The 14,366-nt window shown below is 39.1% G+C and overlaps 1 protein-coding gene across 5 annotated transcripts in view; it reads left to right on the top strand.

Moving 5' to 3' along the window:
• rgs3a (regulator of G protein signaling 3a) overlaps positions 1-14,366 on the top strand; it is a 131,507-nt gene that overhangs the window by 6,059 nt on the left and 111,082 nt on the right. For 2 of the 5 annotated variants that reach the window (XM_083531257.1, XM_083531256.1), the window contains exons 2-3: positions 1,782-1,849; positions 14,071-14,152. In XM_083531257.1, coding sequence (XP_083387383.1) covers positions 1,835-1,849; positions 14,071-14,152 — 97 coding nt within the window. In that variant the 5' untranslated portion in view covers positions 1,782-1,834. Of the gene's footprint in view, positions 1-1,176; positions 1,850-10,049; positions 10,153-14,070; positions 14,153-14,366 lie in introns of those variants that run through there. The other 3 variants (XM_083531254.1, XM_083531253.1, XM_083531255.1) reach the window with 2 other exon arrangements.

Here is a 14,366-nt window from a genome sequence, read left to right as displayed (position 1 = left end):
TCATGGCAAAGGCCATTTCAAAGATTTTAAACAAACTTTATTTGTCGTTGTCATTATGGGAATTTGTTTATAGAATTTTAAGGAAAGTAATAAATGTAATTATTTTGGAATTAAGCTTTCACATAACAAAATGTGGAAAAAGTGAAGGGCTGTGAAAACTTTCTGAATGCATTGCATTTGAGAATGTGTTGTCACATGTTTTTTATGTGTGATGTTCTTCCCACAGGCCGTTTGGGCCTTCAACCAGGAAACAGTGAACTTGCACAGAACTTGAACGTGACCTGATTTTGCACAAACGAGAGCACTTTGTTTGGAAATGCCGCCATTCCGTTTCTGCCTCAGACTTTTTATTTTTTATCACTTTTCTCCCCTTTTTACCTGTAGGGATCTTCATGCTGTTGAAAACACGGCTCGTATTTATTCACAGACAGTGTAAAAAAGCACACAATACCAACGAAAGATTAAATTAGTATTCGACGAAGTATCACTCAAATGATGGCGGTAAAAGTTATTATTAATTATTAAAGGAATAAGAGCATAAAAAAAACCAGCAAGAGCGATATAAACACTTTGCTTTGCTACTCGTCTTCGTTCTCGCTCAGAGGTTCTCCATCACGGCTTTGTTTGTTTTGCTGTGAAAGGCAGAACAACAGAGTCACAGTGTGAAGCGAATGAGAGCGACTGCGACCACTCCTCCTGCCTTCTCCGGTGCTTTATGGCCAGTTCGCATGCGCTCAGTGGCTTCGCTCCAACTTTTCCTCAACTCTTTCTCTTCGCTTCTCCTTTCCTACTTCTCTCTCTCACTCTTTTCTAAGAGGGTGTTCCTTGGCAAGAGTTAGCGTGCCTCGTAATGCTCCGTTGCCAGTTGCTCTGTGTCTCGTGCTTGAATCGAGGTGATTTATGCCTGCCTTTATAATGGCAGCCACACAGGTCACCTCCTGAGGCTGCGGGGAGTCCCCTTTCATTCCCTCCCCACACTTTTGATTAAAGTGGAATTTTGAAGTTCCCACCGGTTGTCCCAGTTACATCATCCGCAGCATGTTCAACTCCTACACTGTATTAGAGAACCTCGTTACGGCCGATTGCCAAAGCATCCGTTTTTCCTCCAAGTGTTAACGAAACAAAACAAAGAAACAGCAAAGGCTGTGATCTTTAAATGCTGGATGATATGAACGTAAAAATAAAGGTGCATAAATAAACGAGCCACAAAGAGAAAGCGAGCACATAGAGAGTCCTGGAGATAGCGAGCGAGAGTAAGTGTGTATGAGAGAGAGAGATAATGAGTGTGAGAGCTAGCGAGGGAGTGTGTAAGTGTGTGAGAGATTGAGAGAGAGAGAGAGAGAGAGAGAGAGAGAGAGAGAGAGAGAGAGCTAGGGAGTGTGAGGGAGTCTTCGCTGCATTGTGTCCCAGGCTGAATGCGGCCCTTTATGAGGAACGCTTAAAAGGACATTGCGGCCGGGCCGAGCCGCTGTCTCCACAGCAACAGCCCAGGAGCGCCCAAAACTCGGAGATAATGGACTGAGAGAGAGAAAAGAGGAGTGGAGTTCCTTCTCTCCGCGCCGCTTCCTGCACGGAATTCCCACTGCTCAGACAGAAACAAGACTACTGAGAGACTGAGACTGAGCTACTTTAGTTTTTTTTTAAATATATATATACTTTGTATGTGAGTCTGTGTGGAGGAAAAGAAGGAGGAGAAGAAGGAGAAGAAGAAAGCCCAGATGCAGAGATGTTCTCCAAGGGTACAGTCTCAGCCCGTGACTCTTTTGTCTTTATCCCTTCAGAGGCTGCTCAAGCGAACCATGCCGCTGCTCCTGACACCACCAGCTCTGAGATAATGCAATGCCTAACGGTAAGTAAACCAATTTATATAATTATTACAATTATAAAGAAAAAAAGAAAATCCATTTCACTTGACTTTTCCTTTTGGTTTTATTGTATTTGTGTGTTTGTGGCCTTAGTTTTCTTCTGACTATTTCTACATGTTTTACATAATACACCTGAACGTACATGATGTACAGTATGTAACATTCTTTTATCCTGTTTTTTTGTGCAACCTTTTTTTTCTCCCCTTTTTCATTTTCACATTTCAGGTGTGAAATCCCCTTCACACCTCGTCTGGAGCGTAGTGTGTAAATTTACCTCACAATGAAACAATACAATACTTACACTCAAGGCTTCGCTCTGCCCCTACTGTAGATCTACACTAATATATAAATATATATATGAGAATTCTGACCTTTAACTTCATCCGTTTTCACACTTTGTTCACCGATTTGAGTCTGGTTTTGGGGGGGCGGGGCTCATAATTTGCTTTCAGTTTGGGGGGGTTTAATAATTTTCTTTCACACTGGAGAATACCTTCTGAACCATGGATTCATCAACTACACACCTGGTTTGCTAAAATGCTAAAAGCAGTAATTTTGTTCACTTACTGTTTTAAATTGTTCATTGTTTAGTGCATACACTTGCACCAATAAGGTGAACAATTGGTCGAGCTCCAGTCCTTCATCAAAATCTAGTTGTATATATACATAACTATAAAAATCCTCAAAACAGGAAGTGATATATCAATCCAATATCAACTCAATATAATGGATGCATTTGGATTTAAATCTAATCGCCCACCACTTTATGCTAATTTATGACGTCAGGTGGTACAACTGGATTTGCTTTGCATTTGTTTCAATCGTGGCGTCAATGAAGCTTCACTTTTGCATAATCCAAACTAGGCATTAATATCTAGGGTTAACATGCTAAAAAAAGTGTGGTTTCTGCAAGGTAGTAATTAATAAAATATATTGATATCTTTCGGGTCCGTGTACCTTCTGGTCATTTGATTTTCATTTTAGAAAGAGAATTTGAAAAATGTACATGGATGTTATTTCTATTTTTTGCTAATACTCCAGAGCCAAGCTACCAAAAAAACAAGTAATTTCAGTTTCTTGGTGTTAAAGACAATTAAAGTGAAACAAAAACAAAAAAGGTAATTGATTATTGTATGTCTATTTGCAGAACTACAGAAGTAACAATTCACAGCAGCTTCAGCACAGCCAGGCCAGAAGCTTCAGATCAGAAGTGGGCGGAGCTTATACAGTCTATAGAGGTTGTTGAGCTACCTAATACGTGTAATTTTCTTTTCTTATTTATATATAAAAATATATACGTGACTTTATAAAAAACTATTTTCATTAAATATTGTTTACATAAAAATTACTAGGTGCGTATTAGGTAGCGCAACTACAACTATAGACTGGATAATCTCCGACCACTTCTGATCTGAAGCTGCTGTGACGTATTGCTTCCGCAGTTCTGAAATTGGACATTATACACTCAAGCCTTTTTCTGCTTTAGTTTTTTATGTGCACCCAAAAAAAATGGAAAAAAATGACTTGTTTTTCTGTAGTTTAGTTCTGGAAAAATGGTTCATGTGTAATGGTTCATGTGTATTTTTCGAATTCTCTTTCTAAAATTTAAATTGAGTGACGAGAAAGTACACGGACCACTTGTCTACCTATAGCGAGCATTTGTCATTGTTGAAGAGCGCATGCATGAAATTGGACCAAATAAAAAGGATTATAATTAACCTTCCTACCACATTTAATCTTAAACCCATTATAACAGTGTTGCTGAAGCCCAGTGCTGCCATAATGATTAATACAATTTTAATTTTGTTGTGGTTTCTTTTATTTTTAACTTTAGTATGATCAGCCCTTGAACTGTTTACTTGACCATTTTGGTCAAACTAACGTCGCCGGTTATAAGTGATGCTTTGACTCTCAGTTCAGGCCTTTCCCAGGACTACAGCTGATTTTATTTAGCAATTAACGAACTCCAATTTGTGAATGAATGGGCTTTTTCATTTACTCGCTCCAATGCCACAGCATGCGAACATGAACTTTTTAATAGAGTTCATTGCAATGAGAAAGAGTGTGTATGTGTGTGTGTTGGAAAACGGCAAATGAGTGCAAAACCCTCTGAAGCTTACTTTGTTTGAAAAGTTTCACATTGTCTAAACTCTTTGTCCTCCAATCTCCGCCTGCAGAGACTCACTGAGGCTGATCAGGGAAGCTATCGAAACGAGAGTCAGGAGCTGAGGGTCTCCTTTGGCTCGCTCTTCTCTGTTCCACTTCACTTCCTCCTTAAAGCTCTTAACTCCACTTGGTGCTGGTGTGAGGGAGTGTGTCAGAGAAACCCCACTGGTTTTGTTTCCATTCATCCAAAACAGACTGAGTCAATGTGGAAGTTTCTAGGTGAAACCCGGCGCCACTTACGCCTGAGTCATATATGCTTTTAGCGGTGTATGTGAGGACCCAAGATGGCTGCCGCAGCTTTCCTGTGGTCGCTTGTGCAAGTTCTTAAGACAATAACGCTACATTATTTATTTATACCACTATAAACAGTGGGGGAATATGGGGGTGGGGTTGTTAAGTATTATATAACTGACAAAACAATTCACATCAGATTCTAGACTTTTTGTAAGTAATAACATAATTAGTGTTTAATGTTTTTTTTGTCATCTTCTGGATTCTAAATACTACATAAGGTCAGAGTTTTGATTTAAGATCATGACAACAACCATGATGACTGCGTAACCTTTAGAACAGACTCTCCTAGTGTGCTTAGCATACACAAAAGATGTTATGACTCATAAAGTTTATTGAATTGATTTTAAATTGAATCCTGGACGTATGTAGGTGAAGTAGATGAAGTATCTGGTTCAACTTGAATCAGTCTGATCAGCTAAATCTAGCACGAGCATTTACAACCAGCAAGAACCGATTTGATTAGCTAGAACCAGTATTGGCTAATTAGAACCAATCTGTTTGATCAGCTAGAGCCAGCCTGATCAACTTGGAACAGCATGAACAGTTAGAACCAGTCTGATCGGTGAAAACCAGGCTGATCAGCTAAAACCAGCATGGCTAGTTAGAAACAATCTGGTTGATCAGCTAGAACCAGTCTGATTAGTTAGGAACAGCAAGAACAGTTAGAATCAGCTTAATCTTCTAGACCCCCACTCAACAGTTAGAACTGGCCTGAACAGCTGGAACCAGCATAGCGAGTTAGCACCAGTCTTACTCGTACCAATTTGACCAGCTAGAAACCAGGAATGAATTCCAGGAAAATATGCATTGAAATGGTAATAAATTCCATTTGTACTTAACCAAAAAAATCTCATATCAATTAAATTTTTATCTGAAGAATCAATCAGTAAACTCTGGTTTTATTCCTCAGCTCGTGACTGACTGTGGATATGTCTATTTGTCCCTGGACCTTTCTTCAGAATTGCGCTCCTTGTAAAAAGAGTTTGAAATATTTGAGGCACTTACTGTTTAACACTGTAGCAGCGTATGTTATGACATTTTAATAGCAGTGGCCTCATGTTCATTTTGGGTTGCACGCTGTTCTAAAAGCAATGAGAGACTTTATGTAACCATGAACTAGACAGTGGCGACCACAGAAATCTGCAGCCAATCTTAAAAAAGTCATATAATAAATATATCATTGGAAATAGTTTGGGATTACAGTTACCACTCTAAAACCATCAAACTTGTTAAGTGAGAACCAGCCTGATGCGTTAGAGTTCGGTTTGATCAGCTAGAAGCAGTCTCAAAAGTTAGAACCAGCATGCCCAGTTAGAATCAATCAAGTCATGTCAAGTCAAGTCAAGACGCTTTTATTGTCATTTTATGTACAATAAGCGAAATGAGACAACGCTCCTCTGGAACCCTGGTGCAATAAATCAATCACACTGGTTAGAAGCAGGCTGACCATTTTAAACCTGTCTGTCTGTCTGTCTGTCTGTCTGTCTGTCTGTCTGTCTGTCTGTCTGTCTGTCTGTCTGTCTGTCTGTCTGTCTGTCTGTCTTCTTCTTCTTCTTCTTCTTCTTCTTTCGGTTCCTCCTATTATCGGTCGCCACAGCGGATCATACATCTCCATACCCCCCCTGTCCTCTACATCTGCCTCTTTCAACCCAACTACCTGCATATATTTCCTCACCACATCCATGAACCTCCTCCTTGGTCTTCCTCTTTTCCTTCCTGGTGGCTCCATCCTCAGCATTATCCTACCGATATACCCTATGTCCCTCCTCTGCACATGTCCAAACCATCTTAATCTTGCCTCCCTCACCTTGTCAACCTGTCCATCATCACTGCAAAAAAGAAAGGGCTCAGAGCTGATCCTTGATGCAGTCCAACCTTCACCTTGAACTAGTTTGAACCAAGTTGTCTGGCTAGAAACAGCCTGATCAGCTTATTAGAACCAGACTATCTAATAAGAAGCGGTCTGACCAACTTGAACCAGCATTCCCAGCTAGAAACGGGCTAACAAATCAGAAATAGCATGATTAGTAAGACCTGGCCGGTCTGGTTGGACAAAATCTGACCAGCTAGAATCAACATAACTATTTAAATTCAGCATGATTAGTTAGAACCAGTCTAGAAATCTCCTAATGGTGACCAGTTAAGATTAATAACAAGCTGTCTGTTAATTTACTTTAAAATGCTAACAAGATTTAACACAGCTAGCTTCTGAGTTAGCAGTGTACCCAGTGATGTCTGAGCTGTCATATTTTGCACTAGCATAAATAATTAGTGCAACAAAACAATGTACTCGACCCTTTACTAAATTCTGGCTATGTAACATCACCATGCCTGTTTTTCTATCTGGATGTCAGTGTGGCTGTAATGAGTCAGCCCGTAATGGTTCTCGGTGGCAGCTTGCATGGTTTAGTGAAGTGGAACTTGTCTGCGCTTTGATTTGCTCTTCTATTCAGGTCAGCTTTATAGACTCGCTCCTTTTCACCGGGTCTCCGCTCTACAAAAAAACAAGGCTCTGTGGATCGGCCGTCTAAAGAAAGGGGAGCTCGAGGCTGTGTCCGATCCCTCCTTCTGCCAGGCTTTTGAGAAGCTTCAGGGCTCTTCTTTCATGCCGGGCCTCGTTAAAGGCCACCCTCCTCCCTCGTTTTTCTCTGGATCTCTATGAATAGACAATAAAAAAGGAGGAAAAGGAACACTTGAATAGGGTTTGGTGTCAGTCTGGTGCTACTCAAAGGGTTCTTATAATCAGGAAAAAAAAAAAACCAATTTTTGTGAATGCTGATGGTGTAATGTTGTAAGTTTAAGAAAAAGAAAGTGAATTAACGATCGTGCAACATTTATTATGTTCAAATTACAGTATTTTCTGTAATTCCTATTTTACAGTATACCACTGTATTTTCCTAATTTTAATGCACGCCAATTAGATACCGGGGAGTCTTTTTTTATCCATTTATAGTTACAGTTATTTTTGTTGTCAATTACATTATAGCAGCTGTAATCAGTTGTTCCCAGTGGTAAACAGTAAGGAAGTAAATGAAATTAGTTACTGTACTTAAGTAGCTTTTTTGCGTATCTTTACTTTACTAAAGTATTTCCATTTGGGGAAGTTTCCATTTCAAAGTGAAATATCTTTTTACTCAACTACATTTTGCGAAATTTGTATTTATGAGGATGAAAACGTAACTGGTCAAACACCCAGCGAGTCACCAATCAGGATCGAGCGCACGCTCTGTTTTACACTAGTTTTGATTGGTGCTTGGTGTATCTACTGATCACCAACATACAGTTCAGCATCAGTTCACCATCAAGCAGAACATTTAGAGCGGAATAAATGATGGAAGAAACTCCAGATTCAAACTCGCCACAACACCCGTTACCTTATTTGTAAAGTTTTGGACTTATTGATTAAGTAAAGGTAATTGAGTAAAGAGTCTTCTGATAAAAATGATAATAGGAACATTATAGCCATAATAAATCATAGAACTTTGGATACTTAAGTACATTTAAAGGCAAATACTTTTGTACTTTTACTTCATGTGGGAAGAGTTTAAAGGGAGCACTTTTACTGACACTGACACTGGAGACTCCTTCACTGGATGTCCTTCCTTAAAAGAAATATGAATTTCTTTATGATTTGTTTATTATTATTATGCAGACTGTCAATCAAAAGTTTGGACCAATCAGAATTAAGAATTTATCCATGACACATGATTAATTTAGGTATAAAACAAAAGAAATCGCTAGATATCACAAAAAAGTTTTCTGTGCCAGCGAATTTTCTCAGAATAGTTATTTCAGTAAATTGCTCAAACTTACAATTGGTTCATAAATAAAGAATATCTGTGAGAATAAAAGAGTTTAACGTATGCATAAGGGAATAAAAGCAAAGCCCTGCGCCTTTCACGACGCTTAAATATTGCAGGTATGCTAGTTTTCTACATAATGCATAAGGCTTTTATGTGTAGAATACATCAAATACATGCAAAGAGCTTTGCATTTTAAACGCAGTTTAAACGTGTAAATGTGAGGTCACATGACAACACCAACGCGATCGGTTCGGTATGATGGCGATTCACATACATCACGCATGGGGTCCAGGTGAAGAGCTCACCCTGTGATCTTGTTGCTGAGTAAATAGTTCTGGGTGGATATCCATAAATATAACAAACGCTCCATGTGTTCATCTTTTGCTTTGGTGAACACTCATGAAAGTGACATCACTTTTTATCACTTTGCTTGTTTTGAAGTAAGTCACAAATCAGCTGACACTTTCTAGGTCGCACTCGTTGTTTGAAGACGGCTCGTGAGCCTCTTGGTTTGTGTGTCTGGCTGTTAAACACCAGGCTGGATGAGAAGAGTGTGTGTGTGTGTGTGTGTGTGTGTGTGTGTGTGTGTGTGTGTGTGTGTGTGTGTGTGTGTGTGTGCGCGCACAAAGGTTTCTGAGCTTCTGTACACAACACAGCAAGGATGAACAGAGGAGAATAGAAGGCCCCGAAAGGAACAGAGGAAGAACAGAAATGTGTGACTGTGTTAACTTCTGCCAGAGTTAAAAGTTGATTATAGCATTATTATAATGCTAATAGGTGTGGCCAGACCAGTTTATCTACTAAGAATGTGGATGCAAATGCCGATGACAGACTTATTTTTTGCATAATTAAGAAATAATTGGTGAAAACCATGTCTCAAGGTGAGGGACGATCAGTGTTGAACAGTAACGAAGGAAATGCAATTCCTCCAACTACTTTTTTGCGTATCAAGTCAAGTCAAGTCAAGTCAAGTCAAGTTTATTTCTATAGCGCTTTTCACAACAGACATTGTCTCAAAGCAGCTTTACAGAAGGCAACAGTTAAGGTGAATGATGTGTATTTATCCCTGATGAACAAGTCGTGGCGACTGTACTTTACTGATCTGTACTTCACTGAAGGGGAGGGGTTTCATTTGGGGAGACTTTTACTTCACTACAATTCAACTGGACTTGATTATATGCCCTTCTTCATATCTCCAGGTACTGCATTGTAAGATAAATCACTCCTCATTTCATTCCCATATGTTACACACATACATGGTGTACAAGGTGTACATTATACAAAAGTCTTGAAGTAACTTCTTTATCTTATGTGATGCTCACGACTGCACTACCGTGCACTCTTACACTTTTTGTACTATTTCTGATCTGTCATATCCGATGTATTTTGTGTTCTTATTTAATCTGTATTTGTTGTATAGTCTCATATAATTTGTATTGTTTTATAAGCTAAATGTAAAGTGTTGTTTTTTTATGTCTGTGATTTTAAGAGTCACCAACAGCTGGAGCCAAATTTTATGAGTATGTAAACACACTTGTCCAATAAACTGGATTCTGATTCTGATGTTGTTCGGTCTCATTTTAGGTCCTACATCTTGATATAAAACACAGAAAATCTCAAGGTTAAATCTACTCAAGGTTACTCTAAAGCAGGCTAAACCTTTAGGTGCTAAAAGTTGTGAATACCAAAAACTAAAGGCCCAACGAATAATGGGAAGCTTCGTTTGGCTAACGAAGGTAGGCGTGTTATCTGTATAGGGCTGAAGGGCAGGCCGGAGGTGTGTGTGTGTGTGTGTGTGTGTGTGTGTGGTGCAGGGGCCACTTCCTGCTATTCTTCTCCCAAATTGAGCTCACATGAGCATTTTGGTTGATTCGATGTAGCTGGAGCTGCCGATCGAAACGTCAAACTCGTTTCATCCTCTTACAAACGCTGTTCACGCACCGCTGAGGGCCGACGCTGGGCAAGAGATGCTGCACATCATCCACGGGCTGTGTAGAGCCTGCATCAACTGCTCACTACCTCAGGTCAGTGTACAGAGAGAGAGAGAGAGAGAGAGAGAGAGAGAGAGAAAGAGAGAGAGAGAAAACAGATAGAGACCGAGTCAAATACAGACAAAGATAGACAGAAAGAGTGAGTGAGACATAGAGAAAAAAAGATTGGTGGGAGAGAGAGAAAAAGAGGAAAACAGGGAGAAAGACAGAGAGACAGAGTGATAAAGAAGAGCAAAAAATTGTCAAACAGACAGTCATGCCGACAAAGAGGTTGGCTGATAGATAGAAAGATAGACAAAAAGTTATATAGATAGATAGATAGATAGATAGATAGATAGATAGATAGATAGATAGATAGATAGATAGATAGATAGATATGGTTATGAGTGATAACGTGAGTGAAACAGGCAGAGAGAGAGAGAGAGAGCGAGAGTGAAGTGAGAGAGAGAAAAAAACAGAAGAGAGGCAGATAAAGTATAATGTTTGTGAGCCGTTTGGGGAAGAAGCACATGAAAAAGTCAGGTGTCCCAATACTTTTGGCCTCATAGTGTGATGTGATGTAGGGATGATTCCTGTGAATGGAAGAAATGCAGAGAAAAGAAAGGCAGATGTTATGGACGAACAGAGAGAAAGAAGTTGCGATATGATTTCGGTGATGAGTGTGTGCTCAGATTTACAACAAACGATCAATAAGTGAGAGAGAGAGAGAGAGAGAGAGAGAGAGAGAGAGAGAGAGAGAGAGAGAGAGAAGGATGAGGAAAACGAGTTGTTTTAAACCTGAATTATTTATGCAGAAGCATGTAAGAGAGTGGGAAAAAATACAGATCCACCTACTTAATCACACACACACACACACACACACACACACACTCTCTCTCTCTCTCTCTCTCTCTCTCTCTCTCTCTCTCTCTCTCTCTCTCTCTCTCTCTCTCTCTCTCTCTCTCTCTCACAAAAAACCACCACCACTGCTTCCCATGATAGATTTATCAATCTGTACAGCCGCATTGAGTTACTGCAGGATTTTAAGTGTTTTTTTATGTCTTATGAACTTTAATAATACGCTTATAAACTCTTCATTCTTCAGTCTTTAGTGTGTATGAGAAGGAGGAGGTCTGGATGCTCTCCATGTTCTCCATGACTGTTCTCTCTACTGGCCTTAATTTGAGCATCAGGCATGAGTGAACCTGGTTCTGTATGTCAGTGTGTGTGTGTGTGTGTGTGTGTGTGTGTGTGTGTGTGTGTGTGTGTGTGTGTGTGTGTGCATCCATCAGTGAAGCATAAACCCCACTGGATTTGCTTCATCATAGGAAACACAGTGCTGTCTTTCTTTCTTTCTTTCTTTCTTTCTTTCTTTCTTTCTTTCTTTCTTTCTTTCTTTCTTTCTTTCTTTCTTTCTTTCTTTCTTTCTTTCTTTCTTTCTTTCTTTCTTTCTTTCTTTCTTTCTTTCTTTCTTTCTCATACTTTATTGTTTTTACAGTAAAAACTTTAAACATTGTGGTCTTTTCCATATGAAGATTTCTGCTTAATTATTTATTATAATTTTTCTATGTGTTTTTTTTTATTTTTTTTATTCTTTTTAAATTTTAATAGGAGTAACTTGTTCTTTCTTTCTTTCTTTCTTTCTTTCTTTCTTTCTTTCTTTCTTTCTTTCTTTCTTTCTTTCTTTCTTTCTTTCTTTCTTTCTTTCTTTCTTTCTTTCTTTCTTTCTTTCTTTCTTTCTTTCTTTCTTTCTTTCTTTTACATCCATTGTGTATATTTTTTCTGACCGATCTTGATATGGAATTGTAGACGGCATGCTGAAAACACACAGAGTTTAAAAGTGTTCTTCACGAGTTGTTTCTTTCTTGTGATCCAGTTCATCCCAGAGAAGCTCAGTAGAATTTAGGTGCAGTGACTGGGAAGGTCATTCCATGATATTTAACACTTCAGACGACTGCTCAGTTAATAACGCTTACAGAACTTGGACGTATTCATCGCTTCGGCTCATCGTCTCGTTGTGAGGTGAAGACGATTCCAATGAGCTGCCGTCCAGATAAATTGCATGGTGTTAAAAGATTCCTTTCTGGAATAAGTCTCCAAACTTCCCTGCTCCAAAACAGCATCACATTTGGACTTCACAGAACTTTCTTCCACTCATACACTGTCCAATTGTTGTGTTTCCTCAGTGTTTCCAAACCTTCAACAAATGCTTTTTCAACATTGAATCTTATCTAAAGCAACTTTCTTTTTTCTAAAAAGACGTCACTTGATTTTTTTTCTCCAGTGTCTTTTTTAGATGTAACAATAAACAGATAAAAATTCACAAACGTTTTCTGAAGTGCTTCGTTTCAATTATATTCCTAAATATCAACACCTCCTGACCAATCAGAATCCAGTGCTCCAGCTCGGTGAATATTTCGCTTGCCGAACACGCACTCGTTTATTTATTCCTACACAACGGCTCGCTTTTCTACAGCATTTTTCAAGTTACAATGTCGCGGCTCAGCAAATCAGCTGGAAACGAGTCACTTGTATTGAGGCACGCTGTTGGTTTTGGCACTTGTCGTGACATTATTTGAATTTTATTTCCTCAGAAGATTTTCATGCCAGTCTCTCGACTTCCTGTCTCTCTAGTCTTTGTGTGTGGTTTTTCCTGGACCAGACCCCCGCTATGGTTAAACAAATTTTTAAAGAATTGTATTTTTTTTTAACAATTCTGAAATTTTTGATTGGCTGTTTAGATACTTGCACAAATGTGAGGTTGTAGGTGTTCCTAATAAAGTGCTCAGTGAAGGCAGAACCTAATAAACACGCAGTATTAGCTGAACTATATTTGCAAAAGTATTGGGACACCTGAGTTTTACAGCCATATGTGCTTCTCCCACAAACTCTTCCCACAAAGTTGGAGGAAAAATCCAATGATAGAATGTCTTTGTATATGGTAGGATTGAATTTTCCATTCTCTTGAACTCAAACTTATTCCATCATGCCATCATGATAATGCCCTTGTGCACGAAGCCAGCTCTATGAAGATATGTTTCACGTAGTTTGGCGTGGAAGATCTCCTGTTATAGAGCTCTAAACACCTATGGGATGGATTTTTCATGTTGACTGCATTAGTACTGGACTTTACTAAGACCATCTTGGCCGAATAAATCTCCACAAATCTTCACAAATCTTCAGAAACACACTCCAAAATGTTGTGGAACATCTTTCCAGGAGAGACTCTAATAATAAATAATAGCACATAGAAAAGGTATGCTCGGGTGTCCACAAACTTTTGACCCACACACTGTATTATTAATTTCCGCTCATCCTTGGAAGGTGTGTATGAGGGTTCGGTGTGTGGATCTCTATCAGATAATCTGTTAATAATCCGAATGGGGGTGAGGAAATCCACTGAAGCTTGGGAGTAAGTCGATTCTGAAAATCATGAATTCTCCAGGAGTGGAATAAAGATTGTTATTTCAACTCGTACAAGCCTTATTTTGTCTGTTTTTAAGTAGTATGGATGCATATTATAGGAATCATTTATGTGTTTGATCACATATTTGCACTTTTCTCTATATTGAGTAAAAAAAAACAACTTTATGGAATTTACTGGAATGTGTTTTATGTTGAAGACAAACATAAAAAGAAGGAACACGAGCTTTGCCATCCTTTCTACTACTTTTCTCTGTCCCACTCCTTCCTTTTATCTGTGTCTGTGTGTGTGTGTGTGTGTGTGTGTATACGTGTGGGAGGCATATGATTACGGCTTATGCAACAGTGAAGTTGAAGCTTGCGGCTCTATGTATCCTGTATATATAGTTTTTTTTTCGTGAAACTTGCACCACTGTTATTAGACAACTTTTGAGATTTTAACCCTTTGATATCCAATAAGTGAGAGTACCTCATGTTTAAAATGAATTTTGTGTGTGTGTGTGTGTGTGTGTGTGTGTGTGTGTGTGTGTGTGTGTGTGTGTGGTCTAGGTGACCATCCTTCGAGGAAAGGACGGCTATGGGTTCACAATCTGCTCCGACTCACCCGTACGTGTTCAAGGTGTCGATCCAGGCAAGGACCTTGCAAACACACACACACACACACACACACACACACACACACACACACACACACACACACACAGTGTCAAACCCACTCATGTGGTATTAGAGTGTATATATCTTTAATGCATTGTTTTGCAGAGTGTGTGGGATTTATATTGCATCAAGTTTTTTTCTACGTATTGTGTGTGTGTGTGTGTGTGTGTGTGTGTGTGTGTGTGTGT

Source organism: Silurus aristotelis (genome assembly GCF_946808225.1).
Source record: "Silurus aristotelis genome assembly, chromosome: 26".
Taxonomy (NCBI): Eukaryota; Metazoa; Chordata; class Actinopteri; order Siluriformes; family Siluridae; genus Silurus; species Silurus aristotelis.
This window is presented reverse-complemented; position numbering and strand designations above follow the sequence as displayed.